This window comes from Hypomesus transpacificus, unplaced genomic scaffold (genome assembly GCF_021917145.1).
Source record: "Hypomesus transpacificus isolate Combined female unplaced genomic scaffold, fHypTra1 scaffold_129, whole genome shotgun sequence".
Classification (NCBI taxonomy): domain Eukaryota; kingdom Metazoa; phylum Chordata; class Actinopteri; order Osmeriformes; family Osmeridae; genus Hypomesus; species Hypomesus transpacificus.
The window spans coordinates 185877-203038 of NW_025813705.1; the positions used below are offsets into that span (position 1 = coordinate 185877).

At 43.8% G+C, this 17162-nt stretch overlaps 1 protein-coding gene across 5 annotated transcripts; it reads right to left on the reverse strand.

Annotated features, from left to right (window-relative positions):
• Window positions 1-860: 860 nt before the first annotated feature.
• Window positions 861-15650, reverse strand: far1 (fatty acyl CoA reductase 1). 5 transcript variants are annotated; one of them, XM_047050821.1, is made up of 12 exons: window positions 15524-15650; window positions 12262-12482; window positions 11867-12042; window positions 11470-11649; window positions 11114-11291; window positions 10989-11033; window positions 10702-10829; window positions 10539-10606; window positions 9303-9474; window positions 6814-6943; window positions 6310-6437; window positions 861-3970 (listed from the first exon to the last, which is right to left on the reverse strand). In XM_047050821.1, exons 2-12 carry the CDS (start codon window positions 12448-12450, stop codon window positions 3808-3810), a joined length of 1557 nt encoding a protein of 518 aa, XP_046906777.1. In that variant the 5' UTR covers window positions 12451-12482; window positions 15524-15650; the 3' UTR covers window positions 861-3807. The 5 variants fall into 5 exon arrangements, with proteins under 5 accessions (XP_046906777.1, XP_046906774.1, XP_046906773.1 ...); XM_047050818.1 differs by lacking the exon at window positions 9303-9474 and adding an exon at window positions 8574-8745 and having other exon boundaries at window positions 12262-12492; XM_047050817.1 differs by having other exon boundaries at window positions 12262-12492.
• Between the last annotated feature and the right edge of the window lie 1512 nt (window positions 15651-17162).

Genomic DNA, 17162 nt, shown 5'->3' on the forward strand with positions numbered 1-17162 from the left:
GAAGATATTTATATTGCAAGTTTACATTATTTTCCGGATGCCAACAAAGCTCCTTTTTGTCTCGACCCAGAGCTGAAGTAGCCAGTTAGAAGCCGATACAAGCTAGTCAAAGGTCAGGCAACCTTGAGGATGGTGACGGTTTGTTCAGAAGCCAATAAGAACAGCTCTCAGATAAAGAACAACAGTTTTATTTAGTGGACTGTGTGTACCAACATATATGCAGTTTGTTGTTTTTGTTCCTGACCAACTGCATCAATGTAACAGGCCCACACTGTGCAGAGGGAATATATCTGGTTGCAGATTGATTGATAGAACACTGTCGATTTCAATCCGTGGATCAAAGTGTTTTAAATTTATTTTTATCTACAAGCCAGGATTTAATGGGCATGAGTAGTACATTCCAGAGGAAGCTGCTCTTTGTGTTTCTGTGTGTGTGTATGACACACACACACACTCACTAGAGAGTATGTACGTAGGTGTATTTGTGACAGAAACAATGATATGGCGTGTGTGGGCGAGAGTAAATATGCATTTACTGTGAGACAGTGACAGTCAGGGAGAGAAAGACAGAGACAAGAGACAGAGAGAAGGAGACAGAAAGATGTGCATGTGCATAGGTGTGCAGTGTTGTCTTGCCATCAGACTGCTGTCGGCAGCCTTCTCACCTAAACCTTAAACCTCCTGCTTCCTGTTTATGTTGCTGACTCCCTCTGGGCACACTCAGTGGCGCCGAGTGCACTGTTGCCAGGCTGCTGTTGCCAGGTGCTTTAACACAGGGTGGATTGGTACATCCAGAGGCCAATTTGTATCTTGTAATTCAAAGACAGGAACAAATAAACAGGATTTTGTCATGAGTTGTGTATGAACAGAACTTTGAAACCAGTTGATTTCCAGTTTATTTGCAGGTGAGTATGTGTGTTGTGTTACCATGTCCACACAATACACGCCAACAGTAACCAAGTGGCTCAGAGTATCATCATCATCATCATCATCATCATCATCATGGTGGTGTGGAACATTCTTCCTTCAACCCTGGGACAAGGTTGTCATCTTGGACTGACGGTAAGATCAGAGCTCCACCTCACCTGATCCCTCCCTCTGTGCACCTGTTAGAACCTCAAGGGCCAGGTTGCGTAGCTTCAGGGTAAACAAAGGCCATGTCTCGGACATCAGATATGGGTCCCAAAGGACATGACCGTGGATGAAAACAAGTCATGCCTGTCTATCCTTCATTTAGTTTAGTTTTTCTACTGGAGTTATAAAAAATTAAAAAGTCAAATAATTTATAAAAAGGATGAAAATGGCAGGATGAATCTCACATACAATGAAGATTTTAAATTTAGTTTATTCCTTATTCCTTTTTGGTTTGCAAACAAAAGGCACCTATAGATAATCTTTTTTTTTTCCTTTTTACATTGACAGAGCTTTCCAAAGCATCCAGCAACGGTTATGGTCGTCAGGACACAGGAAGTGATACATTTGAATTGGACAAGAATACAGTATACCGTTATTCAATGAAAACAACAAATGTTAGCAGGCAGAAGACAAAATCAATGAATTGTGTGTTAACCAAATGTCACTTTTACATCCACATATCCAGACCTAAGTGATAAGAAATATATTTTTCTGATGTGCAGTTAGATCATTGCAGTGCTCTTAGATCATTGCAGTGTTGCAATAATTGACGGGCATCGCCGCCAAACAGGTGAAACAGTTCCTACTGTGACAGAGCCTCTCAATCACGTTAATGAGTGAACATTGAATTTGTCATGTCACTGCTTCTGTCACAGCCATACAGCACAGAAACACTAGAACTACCCTGAACCCCACTTCCACACAACTTCAAAAACCGACACAGAAGCAATTTACAGAATCTAAAGTCAACATATGCAAGGACCCCCTTCAAAACATTTGGAAAAGGACGACCGTTTATCAATATTCAAAACACAAGCAACTTTTGACAAGGAAATATTAACTTGGGTTCAAGAATCTTTAAAGCTTGACAGTATAGGGAGATGTGTGAGAGTTATGTTCAATTAACCATTACATTCAGAGGGTGCGCAAAATACATCAAGATCTACTGTAGACTTAGATTTTAGTAAATAAATCCCCACACAATACATCGTTAGCATAAAAATATTCTATAGGTCAGATTTTTTTTTATATGAAGTCTATACCTAAATAGAGTTTTACACAGATTAGAAAACATCTGATTGCTCCTTTTTCACGTTATATAGACAAAGTTCAGGCACAATTCACAATGTGCCATCACACACATACCTCTCCAACAATTTCATAATAAACCCAAGTCAGAGTAGCTCTAATAAGCACGCAGAGCCACAGCATGGTCGATAAGCACGCAGAGCCACAGCATGGTCGATAAGTAAAGTTATGGTACGGTAACCAAGGGGCAAATCAGCCGGTCGGTCCTACATCATATACGATGAGACCTGACAAAGATAAAGGAGATCACAAATAAAAATAAAGTCTTGCCTTAAGCATTCACTTGCATGGGAGATAAGACCACCTTTGACTTCCATGGCAAGACATATTGATAAAGGCATTACGATGTCCAGGTAAACAACAAGTAAACTCTTAAAAAGGCATGATAGGAAACAGGCTAAACCTTCTGGAAAGGAAACTGAAGCAAGATTAATAGCTTAACAGACTTCCAGAAAATGCCCAGGATCACTGAACTTAATTTAAAAAAAGAAGTGTATGCTGATCTAACCGACATAAAGTAACTGCGCTTTATGTAAAAAGCTTGGGCTCTCCAAAAAAAAAGAAAAAACATCTCCCAGTCCTCCCCAACTATAATATGCAGAAAGCAGAGGGACATACGACCACAGGAAAAACAAAACAAGCCGTTTCTACAGTCGGTTGAGTTATCATACGCAAGTTTGAGGCATTGTATAAAAACATCCATAGCGACCTCCCATCTATCCTTGTGCTTGGTCTGATCAGAGGGGGAGACTCTCGCAGGCGCCTACAGTAAACCCGAGCCAGAGCCCAGAACCCAAGCAGACACGTGTGGAAGGTTAACGGACCCCTCGTAGACCTGGCTGCATCAGCAGAGAGCTTCCCCTGAAACGCAGCGAGGACGACACTCCGGCTCCGGTCCTACTCTCTGCCCTTTCAACACCCCCCCCCCAGCACGCAGAGCTTGACATCATCCACTCAGCAACATCAAGAACTGCAGAAAAGTGTAACATGGGAGGCAGGAGTAGGCCTCGTTAGATTTCCCCATGCCACTACCAATCATCACGTCTCTCGCTGGTGAATCCCCTCCAGAGTACACTTCGGGGGAAAGGAACGAAAATGTGGGCCGCTGCTTCTAACTACCAATGATTTAAAGAGGGGAACAATGTTACTTGTAGCAGGAGGTTTGGCTGTATACATGCTGAGTGAAATCACTGTTGCAGCTGCTCCTAGTCCTAGACCCATGAACAACTACATAGACAGTTTGTCAGTCTCTTCAAGTAAGGTTAAAAGTTTCAGAATTTGCAGTTGAGCGTCGTCCGATGCATAGCCATGGGCAGGCCACAGGGAGGGGAAGGGGCATAAGGTTAGGGGACTGGCATCATGCCTCTAGCAGTAGGTTTCCCTGGACCATGAACAGGGGTGGGGCTTGGCTGGGCTAAAGGTGGGTTCTAGTGACAGTGTGAATCCAGGTCCTGAGCATCCAGACTGGGCCTGGAGCAGAAGGGTGAGGGGGGTGGGGGGGTGGTAACAGAAAGCTGGGGAGGGCAGGGTAAACATGCAGCCCGAGGCTGATTGGGATCCTATGTGTCCTGGTTCCCGGGGCCTTCAGTATCTCATGGTGCTCGACGCTCTGAAGTAAGAGAGGAACTTGAAGCAGAGGCTGACCACAAAGTACCAGATGTTTCGGGCCATCTGGGAGCGGGCGATGAACACCCTCCAGATCAGCACCACCAAGACAGTGTTGAAGGTGTAGCGGATGTTCCTCAGCCTGTAGAGAGTGAACATGGAGACACAGGAGACAAAGACTTAAACCAACCTGATGGCCAGGCTTTAAGAAACCCGTACCTATTCAATTTATAGTTTTACAAATTATTATTAATATAATTATTATTGTAACGTACTATTCAAAAGTATTTTTGTAACAAAACTGAAAGTACATTTTTTATGTTGCCCAATTTTTTTGCAGCTTTCAGACAATTATTAAATCATATTCCATATGCCCATCCCTATTTGAAAGAGTTGTGGCGGATAATTCACTAGTACTAAAATCTGATAGGAATACAGAGGGAAATGGGTCACAGGTAGATAAGCTTGTGTACGCTGTGTATTGTGAGTCACAAAACTAATGATGTAGAACATCAAAGGGTATATTCCAGGTAAAACTGTAATCCACCATTTACAATACCGTTATGTTTACAAATGGTCTTCCAAGAAATGTGTCATAATGGCTTCTTAATGGATATGATAAGTCGTGTTCAGAGGACAAATACGCGTAGCAGTGCTAAAACAAGACAGATCATGTATAAAATAAATAAATAAATAAATAAATATATATATATATACAGTGCCCTCCAAAAGTATTGGAACAGTGAGGCCAATTCCTTTATTTTTGCTGTAGACTGAAAACATTTGGGCTTGACATCAAACGATGAATGTGAAACCAGAGATCAACGTTTCAGCTTTTATTTCCAGGTATTTACATCAGGATCTGATGCACAAATTAGAAAATATCACCTTTTTGTTCGAACCCACCCATTTGTCACGTGAGCAAAAGTATTGGAACATATGACTGACAGGTGTGTTTTGTTGCCCAGGTGTGTCCTATTACATACATTATTCAATCAATAAATACCACTGAATGTCTACACTCAGGTTCAGATTGGGTAAGATAGGTTTTGTCTATGCAGACTGTATTCAGAGGTGAAAACAACATGAAAACCGGAGCGCTGTCTTTGGGTGAAAAACAAGCAATTGTGAGTCTTAGAGAAGATGGAAAATCAATCAGAGCCATTGCAGAAACATTGGCCATAGCCAGTACAACCATTTGGAATGTCCTGAAGAAGAAGAAAACTACTGGTGTACTAAGTAACAGACGTCGAACAGGTAGACCAAGGAAAACATCAGCAGTTGATGACAGAAACATTGTGAGAGCTGTAAAGAAAGACCCTAAAACAACTGTTAGTGAGATCAGCAACAACCTCCAGATGGCAGGAGTGAAGGTATCACTATCTACTGTTCGCAGAAGACTTCATGAACAAAAGTACAAGGGCTACACCAGAAGATGCAAACCACTCATTAGCAAGAAGAATAGGAAGGCCAGGCTGGAATTTGCCAAAAAGTACAGAGATGAACCTCAAAAATTCTGGGACAAAGTTTTATGGACTGATGAGACAAAGATTAACTTTTACCAAAGTGATGGAAAGGCTAAAGTTTGGAGAAAGAAAGGAACTGCTCATGATCCCAAACACACAAGCTCATCTGTGAAACACGGTGGAGGTAATGTCATGGCTTGGGCTTGCATGGCTTCTTCTAGGACGGGCTCATTAATCTTCATTGAGGATGTAACACATGATGGCAGCAGCAAAATGAACTCGGAAGTCTACAGAAACATTTTGTCTGCCAATTTAAGGAAAGATGCAACCAAACTGATTGGCAGAGCCTTCATCATGCAGCAAGATAACGACCCAAAACACACTGCCAAAACAACAAAGGAGTTCATCAGGGGCAAGAAATGGAAGGTATTAGACTGGCCAAGTCAATCTCCAGACTTAAACCCTATAGAGCATGCATTTTACCTGCTTAAGAGGAGACTGAAGGGAGGAACCCCACAAAACAAACAACAACTGAAAGAGGCTGCAGTGAAAGCCTGGGAAAGCATCAAAAAGGAAGAATGCAAAAGTTTGGTGACGTCAATGGGTCACAGACTTGCTGCAGTTATTGAAAGCAAAGGATTTGCAACTAAATATTAAGTCTTATTCACTTAAATATGTTTTAAGTATATCTGTTCCAATACTTTTGATCACATGACAAATGGGTGGATTCAAACAAAATGTGATATTTTCTTAGTTGTGCATCAGATCCTGATGTAAATACCTGGAAATAAAAGCTGAAACGTTGATCTCTGGTCTCACGTTCATTATTTGATGTCAAGCCCAAATGTTTTCAGTCTACAGCAAAAATAAAGGAATTCGCCTCACTGTTCCAATACTTTTGGAGGGCACTGTATATACACATACACACACACAATAAATGTTCTTGTTAAATGACATGTTACTGTACCACTATAAGAGCAGGAGCAAGGCATCATGGGTAGTGTAGGTGTCTTACTTGTTGAGATGCTTGCGAGCAGCAGGCAGGCCAGATAGCTCTTCATTCAGGACGTACTTCTTGGTGCCCATGCAGTAGTTTTCCATGTACTCAGCCCAGTGCAGTTGTCTCACATCAAAGTTAAACGCCTGAACATGGGGAAATACAAGAACATATTTGGACTTTCTTACACACGGACTGCGTAAAATGACATTTTTGGGAACTTGATTCCCATCATTTGTAAAACATAGCAGCTCTTTAAGGAAAATGCCAACCGGAACACAATAACTCTGTTATCCACAAAACTCAATGACCCCATTGTGCCTGGCCAATGACACACGTTCACTGGCACATCTTTGTGCGTTTGTGTGGGGCAGAAGAAAAAATCAAGCCCCAGACACACAGAGGAGTTTATATGTACCCTTGTCAAACAAAGAGAGGAGGAGGAGGGAGGAAGAACGAATGAGAGAGACAGATAGGGCACAGGCATATACATGAGTGTGTGTGTGTGTCCTGTGTACCTACCCTCTTGTCTTCTGGACTCATCTGTCCCATGAGCATAGTGACGTTGTCCGTGTTCCACACCCAGGAGTGGCTGGTGAAATACTCGAGCACCATCATGGCTTTGTGGAGGCGTGTGATGGTCCTCATCATTCTACAGGAGCACCAGGCAGGGCGGAGAGGCGGAGAGTTATGGTACAAGGAGAGCTGCCAGGGAATGCCCTACTGGGTGCCCCGTCAGCACAGACTTTATGCAGCACATCAGGCGGATATAAAAGGGATACTTCATCCAACTCGGGAATCAATTCAATTTTGTTTCTGAGCTCATCTTTAAAAGGGCTGCCATGAAACATGGACAGGCTAGCCATAGGTTGAGCTGCAGTGTTCCTACAGTGCTTGTAAAGTCAAAATTGGTGAACTATCCCTCGAAGAACATTAGTCTGACACAGGTCTCCATTTGTTGTACTAAACTTGTAGCATGTGTACGGACACCGGGATTGGAAGCCAATTGTAAACTAAGGAATGGGACTTGGAAGAAAATTCCCCTAATTACCATTTTGTTACCACTAATCGGAACTGCAAATTTGAAGTCATGAATTCGATTTTAATCCCGTACCCTTACACATGACTACCAATACATCGAGACCATTAAATCCCTTAGTCATAATTTCGTCACATTTCAACCAGTCTTGATTGGGTTAAACAGAAACTGACCATTTAGATTGAGTATGAAGACTTGACAAACAGTGGAGGATATCTGAGTATCTGTTAGAATATAACAGCTTTTTAAGTACTGGGGGCAAATCCAATATACTGATCCAGACCAAGCAGATTTATGACCTGTTGGATAGCAGCACAAAGTATATATATTTTAGATTACGGTATTTTTAGATAAGCACCCATTGAATGCCGATGATTGCATGTTTGTTGAGGTACTCGTTATGTGTTGTACTTATAGCTCTAAACAGCTTGTGACTCAGATAACCTCGCAGGAGACAGTATGATCACATGAGGGACAAACAGGGTGGGTGGCCAATCCAGGGACAATTCCATACTTACAGTGCTCAAACTAATCCATTCAGAATGAACTCTCCCCTCAAGTGTGTTGGATAACAAACCAGATACATTTCAGACTGGCCAAAAAGACAAATGTCCTTTTCAGGTAAAGTGTTACACAATACAGTAATAATAAATAAAAAAGTATTTATCTGAAGTGTATCTGGTCAAACAGTGGAACATCACTTCAAACTCCAGGTACCGGTGTCAGTAGAAGCAAACAGAAACTAAATGGTCCAAAAACAGAAACAGTTGTTTGGTATCTGGTATAAGTGAAACAAAAGGTCCCATGGTGCAGGTTACGATTTGACGAGTGGAGGAACATGAATTTGGAATTAACTTCAATGTCACGCAAATGACTTAATGGCATGGCTGATTTGAAAATTAAAAATTCCCAAAATTGGGATTTTACATGAGAAAATAAACTGCAGGGTGAAATTCCTCTGTAAAGAATGTCTCAACAGCATCCAAAAAAAGTCAAGGTTGGGGTATCTTTTAAAACATATGAAAAAAACATGCTGGGGGACAAGACCTCATGCTCATCCTTGTGATAGCTTAGTGTTAGCCTTTCAGGCTAGCAGCAGAGCCAGCCGATGCCATCAAATCCAGCCAACTGCCTAGCTTCCTCCCCCGCCCCCCACCATCATGCCACGGAGTCAGTCAGTCCAGCACCAAGCTGAGGTGGGAGGAGGGTAGCCGGGACCATTAACCGGGGATTTAGACCTTACCGGGGCGTCCTCCCCGTGACTCTGAGATAGCCGTCGTATAGCAGGGCAGGGAGAGTGTGACTGACCGTGGTCCAGTACTGATTGGTGAACGGGTTGGAGCGCAGATTAACATTGGGGCGCCTGAAAGCCTGCTCTAAGGGGTTGATCTTGAAGGTCATGTTTATACAGTTCTCTGCAGGAGAAATACACATCACAGGACAGGGGGGAAGGGGAGGGAGGGGCATCCTTAACGTTAAGCACAAAATCTACAAGCACATGAATACATCAGCCCTGATCAGAAACAAACTCCCTTCTGGCTCTTCACCAAGACCTCTAGACACCATGGAGCAGATCCGTCAGGGTGAGCAGCAGCAAAGCTTATCCACCTCCTGTTCTCACAGGGGGAGGTGAAACTGCTGCCATTTAGTACATTCCTATGGAGCCCTTCAAAAAATATTCAATGTTCCAGACGTGTCTAGGGTTGGGTGCCAGCGGTTGTTTCGGGACAGGGCCAACGACACTGACAGGAAGGAAGCAACAGTGCAGAGCCCAGCCCTGGCACCGGGTGACGGGCAGGGTGGCTTCTGCACCCTTGTCCGGCAACATCACTGGACACAAGCGTCACAGGTACAGCGTCACAGCTACTAGAGGCTACACTGAGAGGAGACGCAGCGCGACAGATGTCAACTGGGAGGGGGGGGGAGGGGCGGGTGTGGCGGTCCCGACCTGGACGGGAGCGGGAGGGATTACCTGGGTTCTCGTCCAGTCATCCTGAGGTAGAGGTCATAGAGAAAGGCTGGAGCTTTGTGGCTCACAGCGATCCAGTACTGATTGATAAGGTGATTGGTTGTGAGATTGACATTGGGCCTTCTGAACGCCTGCTCGAGGGGGTTCCTCTTGAAAGTGGATATGACATGGTACTCTAAGAGACAAAAGGTGGTTCAACAGGACAGATTATACTGCAATCAGTGCCCCTCTCTTTCGCCTGAACTAGAAAGTAAAGTGGGCTAGATTTAGGCAAGTTTAAATATAGTCGCAACTAGTTCACAAAATGGCAGCGTCTCTTTGGTTCTGAAACGCCACAGCAGGAAAAATCTGTTTTAATGTTGTGCTCATGTATTGAACACTGCAGGACAAAATATACTGAATGATCATTTTTACATGTAGGCCATTACCTGTCATCTGCTGGTACAAGGGAACAACACAACATTTCACTGTAAAAACAAATCACGTGTCCAAATAATAGATTAAGCAGTAATGTTTGGCTATCGTTTTCCAAGTGGAGCAAATTCATACCCCACCAGTCGGGCTACGATGATGACTCCTTCATTGAGGCACAGAGTCGATCAATGGAATAGTTATGTCTAAACTACCCTGGGGTCATGGCTGGTCTGAAACATACTGATGAAGAAATTGAGATCCCAAAACGCTGGCTGAACTTTTGATTGTGAAGTGGCAAATAGTAGGTAACCTAAAGGACACTCGGAGAGCTTCACAAAGTCGGTTTCTTAAAATACTGAAAGACTGGTGAACCTGGCACTGCCTTGCCTGAACGACGAGAGAAAACCCTCTAATAGTAGCTGTACAGTAGACCCAAATCCAGGGGAGATCTCCCAACACAGCAAACCTGAAACGCCCAAGTTTCAGGTTCTTCCAACTCCCAAGTCATCACGTCCTCAACTTGCACATTCTTCTCAAAACTCGAAAGAAAAACCCCACGTTCTACTCTGACGTTCTTCTACATCAAATCAAGTGTAACAATGAGAACACAAAAGAACTCTAGGGAGACAGGTTCAATCTTCCCTACAGGGCTGCACACCCAGTAAAAGGTTTGGGATTCCTCTGACCACACCCATGACTGCTACAGCAACAGTTATCCAAAGGGAGTTCTGACCCAGAAACATCTAATAAATCTGATCTTGTTTGCACGTTTGAGAGCAAACACAATCTCACTGTGTGTATTTGGATAAGATAAGAGCTTCATACCAACTTCGCCCCAGCGGAAAGGATTGATTCCACCAGTCGTGCAGTTGTACACCAGAATGTTCTTAGGCCTGTGAGGACAAACGCACAGTTAAAATGAGTGGGCCCGGAAGTGGGGCTAACTTAAAGTTTGACGGCTACGTGTGTGTGTGTGTGTGTGTCCAACCTGGTGTGTCTCTGGGAGCCCGAGTACCAAGCAGCAGCCAGGGTCGTGTTGATGACCACGTCCACTGGAACCAGGTCGGCCACTGCGTTGTTGGACGCCCTCATCGTACGCAGGATTCCCTTCCCAGCCTACAGGGGGCAGGAGGGAGCAGGGCTGGGATGACTACACTACTACAATCCCACCTCAGTCACTTGTTGAATAGAATAGAATTTCTGTGCTCATTTAGCCTTCACCACGTTGTTGAAAATACTTTTGGGATGCTTTTTGTATTTTAAAAAGATACATACCGCGATAAATATTCCACTGGGTCCATTGTAGTTATCAATCCAACCCTAGAACAACAGCAAGCAAACAGGTAACTGACATGACTCAGCGGTTGAACTCTCTGAACTCGACATGAGTGATCACTCACGGGGAAAGGCTCCTTCCAGCTGGCTCCTACGATGGAGGGTCTGACGATGGCCACGTTGAGGTTCCCACACTCCTGCTGCACCAGGTACTCGGCCAGGGCCTTGGTGTACGTGTAGGTGTTCGGACGATCCCCAATCAGCTTGGGGGTTATCAGGGTCACCAGCTTCTCATCCATCCAGCTGGCCAATGAGGAAAAACGTGTACAAAATGGATGACCAACCAGGAAACAAGCAAATAGAGGCTTCTCAAACCAGGTGATAGTCCCACTGCAACTCGTCACAGGGGAGGGGGAGAGAGCAGTGCAATGACTAAAATGACTAAAAATGACTAAATGTGCATCTAGCAGACTGGACTTACTCCAGGGTGTCGATAAGTTTCTTGTAATCGACGGGTGGGGGGTAGATCACTTCCTCGATCAGCTCCCTGTCACAGTTGGCATAGGCTGTGGACACGTGCAGGAACACTTCCAAGTGCTTCATCCTGTGGGCCAGGGCCACCATCTTCTGAGTGGCTAGCACGTTCAGCTGTATGGCATCTCTGAGTGGGGGAGACGGGAGGAAACGGACGGAAAAAACACCTTCAAAACCCCATGACGCCTACATGCCCTACACCACACATCCTCAAAAACTCATCTGTCCGTGGATTTAAACAGGAAGCATGCCGTTTCTGTTGGATGGCTGAACTAAAAACCAAGACCTGATGGCATTCAAAAGCATCGGCTTAATGACTTTTTGACATATTGAATGCGTCTCACTTGAGGGGCTCATTGAAGCGGATGGTGGCCGCGCAGTGAAAGACTATGTTGATGCGTCCCGCCAGCATCTCCTGATCCTCCTTGCTCAGGTCCAGCTCAGGCTGGGTCAGATCGCTGCTCACGGCCACGATCTTCTCCGCAAAGTCCGGCTGCTCGTCCCGCACCCTGTCAAACAGCTGAAAAACACAGGTGACGCCCGAATGAACATGGAACGCCACAACTACTCAAACAGTCCCTCCTACATCCCCACTATGAACTAGACCCCACCCCCGCTCAGCTCCTGCTCTCGACGAGAACTTCCCCTTTTCTTTCGCATTTTATTCGTTTTAGCAGACGCTTTTATCCAAAGCGATATACAAACAGTGCATGTATTTAAGTAAAGTACAGTAGGAAACCTTGCAGTTGATCATGTCTGCGATGCGGGCCTGGGGGTTCTGTCCAGCCTTGTGTCGGACCAGCACGTACACCGCCTCGACCCCGGGACAAGAGCGCAGCAGTTTCTCCAGCAGGACCTTCCCCATGAAGCCAGTTGCCCCGGTGATTAGGACGGTCTTCCCCTCGTAGTATTCTGGGATGGATACCATGGCTGCTTGTCTTATCCTGTCCTCCAACCCTCCTGAAAAGACCTGAAACAGATTAGCATTCTTTAAAAAAGGCAAATGGAAAACAAACATTATGTTATGCATTTTCATGTGCATGCGCATGAAATGTAAACAAAACAAGCCCATTACTGTCTCACACCAAGACGTGGGAGTTCATGACTGGTTAATCAATCATTACAACCAAGAGTAGCCTAGCGTTATCTCTGAAATAGAGACCAAGTGGATACTGCTCATCTATTCTAGGAGATAACCAGTTCATAATTCCAACAGACAGCCAATATGTTATCTCTAAATAATGGTCAATTGACCCAATCGAGATAAAGAGCTTATCAAAACATAGCAGATAAAAGGCCTACTGTCTACAGCACAGCACTTCCAATGCCACAAAGACTAGAGGCCATTTTGCTTTTATGAAACGAAAGTCAAACCAAAACATATAATCCCATCACCAGTATCATTCAGGGAACCCGTGCATGCAATATAAATATAAGTAATGCACAGCGAACAACAAACTAGTAGAAAAAGGGACTACCAAACAGCTACAGGGTTCCTTCCTTGGCTGTCGAGAGACGAGCTTGGCGCTCACCTGGAGCTCGGCTCAGTATAACCTGCTCATCAAGTTTGCAGGCATTCAACGTGTTTCTTTACTTCTGCAGCTAACACAAATGACTAAATGTAACAAAGAGTTACTGAGGTCACGTGTCCAGCAACGCTCCCTACCTTGAGCCAGGCACGGCTCTCCCTGACCTGGAGCAGGGCACCACACCTGACGGTGCACTGCGCTCATGTGGGGATATCCCAAAAAAACATTCATTCAGCACAGGCTTTTTTTTTTCCCAAAACAATGTACAGTATAAGAGGGGGCGTTTTTGAACCGGCAACCTCTTGATTTGCAGTCAAATGCTCTAACCACTGAGCTACACCCAAACCCACCTTGTAGATATGCAAGAAGGCTGCAATGCCAGACACATATGAAGAGACCCCTTTCAATCGTTTTTTTGAAAACTGCCTAATAAAAGGTTTCCCCTCTACACAGCTGCACGCTCTGCCCTGGCCGATTCAGCAGATATTGTTCACTGCATCACAGGCAGCTTTGCCAAGAACCAACGGCTGATCGGTCAACAGACTTATCATACAGGGAATAGCTATGCTGCAAAAAACAGGGTGGAACTTATTGTCTTTACTGATTGCCAAATTCAGCCACATCCGACAAAATAGGCACATTTTTTGCCTATAAGCCTTCTTACTTAGTTGAATAAGAAAATCTACTTGGTACTAAAGGCTGGTATTTTTATATATTGTAATTGAAAATAAACTACTGAATAGCAAAAACCAATCAGGCACAAATCTCCAAGACCATGACTCTTGCCTTAACAAGGCAGCCTCTACGGCTTTAGAAGGATTCCTGGTCACGTTAAGCACGATTGTTCAGTGTTGCAGAATCTTGCCACTGTAGCCATACTTGCTGCAGCCAAAGGCAAAGGTAAACTAGACCAGGTATGCACCTGGAACAAAGAGTGCTAGGTTGGGGGAGACTATCTAACAAGCAGAAGAATAAGGCCAGGAACAGCAATGACAAACATCTCATTCAGAATTCCTTAAATCTACAGTTCACATTTTTCTTCAGATCCTGTTCTCTCAAACTGAAAATCAAGGAGAGTTGAATACCACTACAACCCTGACTTCGATAGTTACAGGAGCACATCTGAGGAGATCAAACCCTTTTGTGTAACCAAATTCTAACCAAAGATGGTACATAATTTCATTTACAATGTACTATTTAGTCAAAGGAACAGGACAGTGCAGCTGTCACTGACTTTAGTCACCCTGGGAGAAGACAAGGGGCTCCCCTGCTCTGTACAACTTTGAAAAAAAACTGAGCAACAGCCAAGAAGTATAAACAAAATTGGCCATGGCCGCAAAATGCACTGAACAGTACACTGACTAGCTCCAGTGTATGTACAAACAGTCTCATCAGCAAGCTAATCCCAGGCCATTGCCACCACTTGAATAATTGATTATCTACATGCATTTCTTTGGTATTAGGCACTTGGGCATAGTTGAGGGAGTCAATAATCCAATAAAGAGAGCAATACATTAGTGTTTGGGTGATATTACAAATCGGTCACAATCGCTGCCAAGTTAGAGGAATCTGTACATCTAGTAATAAAACACCATTATTTGAAGACAACAACAATGTTGTGCTGTCTTTATCGTATTTTTGCCAACTCGTTTTACATAGAATGTCGTCATTGTTAGATGGTAACAGTATATTCCTGCAAAGTTGACTCGTGCTAGTTTGTTCCCTAATAAATGCATACCCATGCACGTTACACGCCCCAACAATACTAAGAAACACCACTACCGATTACAAAGACTTGGGGGTTGAAAGAGAGTGGCATGCATGTTTGGTCATTCTACTTCTCACCCAGTGAGAGGTCCTCAGCCATGAAATCTTGTGACCCTGGTTAGAGAACTGGACACTACTATCCCCTCCCGAAGTTTATGAAGTTGCCTGTTGAATGAGTGCGCCAGTCACGTCAGCGTCGCACGATGATTAAACTAAAACTTCAGACTGGGGGATGTATTTATTTTTTAATAAGATGGCCAGAATTTGAGAAAAATGTACTTTAAGTTGAGAGCGAGCGAATGGAACAGTGCCACATCTGCTGACATTAGCTGGCAGGCTGGTTAGCTAGCTTCACTGTTTTAACTAGCCATTTCTGCTAGCTAGCTAGCTTGAGAAACTTTGCCAAACACAAGGTGATGGACACAACATAAAACAAAGGGACTAGACAATAAATAGAAATGCTAAAATTAGGAGCAATCTCTCCTTCACGCATCTCACATCAGGGTGCGTGATGCGCTTTAGCTACCAAAGCTAAAGCCAGAATGCTAGCTACCCCTCCCTCTTGCGCATCTCTTCCGTGGCAATGCATGCTGTCGCACCTCGTTTAAAAAGGAACACTTGAGAACGTCAGACGCTGGAAAGAAAAGAATGAGCTCTGCGCCAAATAAAAGATCAACAAAATACCTGTTGACTGGACTTTTTTACCTGGAATGTCGAGGTGTTTTGTGTTTCCTGGTTTTAAGTCAGTATATGCCGAGCGCAAGTGAATACTACAGCTCGAAAGACGAAGACTGGGCTGGGAGAACAGGAAACGTGAAGGGTTGCCAGATGAATTAATAGAGCGCGCGTGACGTCATCGTTCGCTTAAAAAGTGTATGTTGGTGATGATCTGTCATTGAAAAAACTAGTCACTTTTCACCTTGAAAGAATCGAAATGGAATAGGAAAATGTATAGATTATCCCACTATGTATAGGGTAACATAATATGGAAAATTAGATCATGATTTACCTAACTCACACTGAAACTTTAACAACCAGGAGAATAGTCCTACAACAAATACATCTAAGATCGCCAATTGTCTGCAATCACCATTCTCCCACAAATTACACAAATTGTCAGATTGTGCACTCCATTCAAGATTAAGTAGATCTACTTGAATGGGAACTGACAGTAATCAATAATACATCCTTCCCGGGAGGGAATGGATGCATTGAAGGGATTCAACCACTAATCCCTGTGTAAGTGGTGACTGTTGCTGTTAAAGCGTTACTGAACGTGTAACAGGTCCATTACACAGCCAGCATGTCTTTACCGCTGAGGAAAGGGTCGATTTCCATAATGTAACTTTTTTGTCACCAGCATCCACATGTCCTCAGTATTTGAAAATACTAATGAGTTCATCTTGCAGACGCTTTTATTCAAAGCGAGGTACGGAAGGGGGATTTGAATCTGCAACCTGTTGATCTGCAGCCAAACGCTAGACCCCACATCCTTGGCTCAGTCATCCTTTTTAAGATTCTTATATATATGCACCTTCCTGCCACAGTAAATTCCTTGTCTGTGTGAACTTTCATGGCAAATAAAACCCATTCTGATTCTGATTATCTATTTATGAGGGCTTACTACTAATGGAGGATCATAGTTTAGAAGTTTGCCTTTGATTTCAACAACAGACAATAAGCATACAAACATACTGTATAACATCACATTGCAGAGCGGATGGCATGTTTAAGAGATTAATTACGCCCAATTAAATCCCACCCTTCAACCTGGCCTCTGCAACACTTGACATTACTGGGCACTGGTGTAATTGTGCCTTTCCTGTTTGAGGTTACACCGATCTACACCCATAGTCGGAAATCCCGGGGAGGACAGGGGGGACTCAACCCCCACCCTGGGAAAAATTTGATTTGTCCCCCACAATAAATCACTGTAAACATAACTATGTAATTTCAATAATATTAATAATCCGCAATGAAAGCGTTTGCTGACTATGGACACAATGGCGCATTTTAATGTGCTGTGTTACAGCAGTAATTTTGGTGTCCCCCTCAGGAATTGCTCTTAAGAAAATGTCATATGATTGTCCCCCCCGAAGTTCATAGCAGATTTCGCCACTGTATACACCGTATTGTATAGTGATTAACATCAACAACGCCACACTGCGCAAACATGCCAGCATTGTGCAATTTTTTTTACAGACAGACATTGCATCTTGTCTGCGTGTGCATGTCTGTTTGCGTATTAGCCTACAGAAAACTGTGGGTTGTTTCAAAGTGTGCATTTCATCTACCTCATTCATGCAAAATTCGAACACCCATAACTTTTCTCCTGAACGTTTTT

Bases quoted from the DNA above. Each gene is read 5' to 3' on its own strand.
- far1 (XM_047050821.1), bottom strand. From the start codon at position 12,450: ATGGTATCCATCCCAGAATACTACGAGGGGAAGACCGTCCTAATCACC. The intron at 12,043-12,261 runs GTTTCCTACTGT...TGTGTTTTTCAG, and splicing joins CAGACATGATCAACTGCAAG to CTGTTTGACAGGGTGCGGGA. The intron at 3,971-6,309 runs GTAAGACACCTA...CACTCTCTACAG, and splicing joins GCTCGCAAGCATCTCAACAA to GCTGAGGAACATCCGCTACA.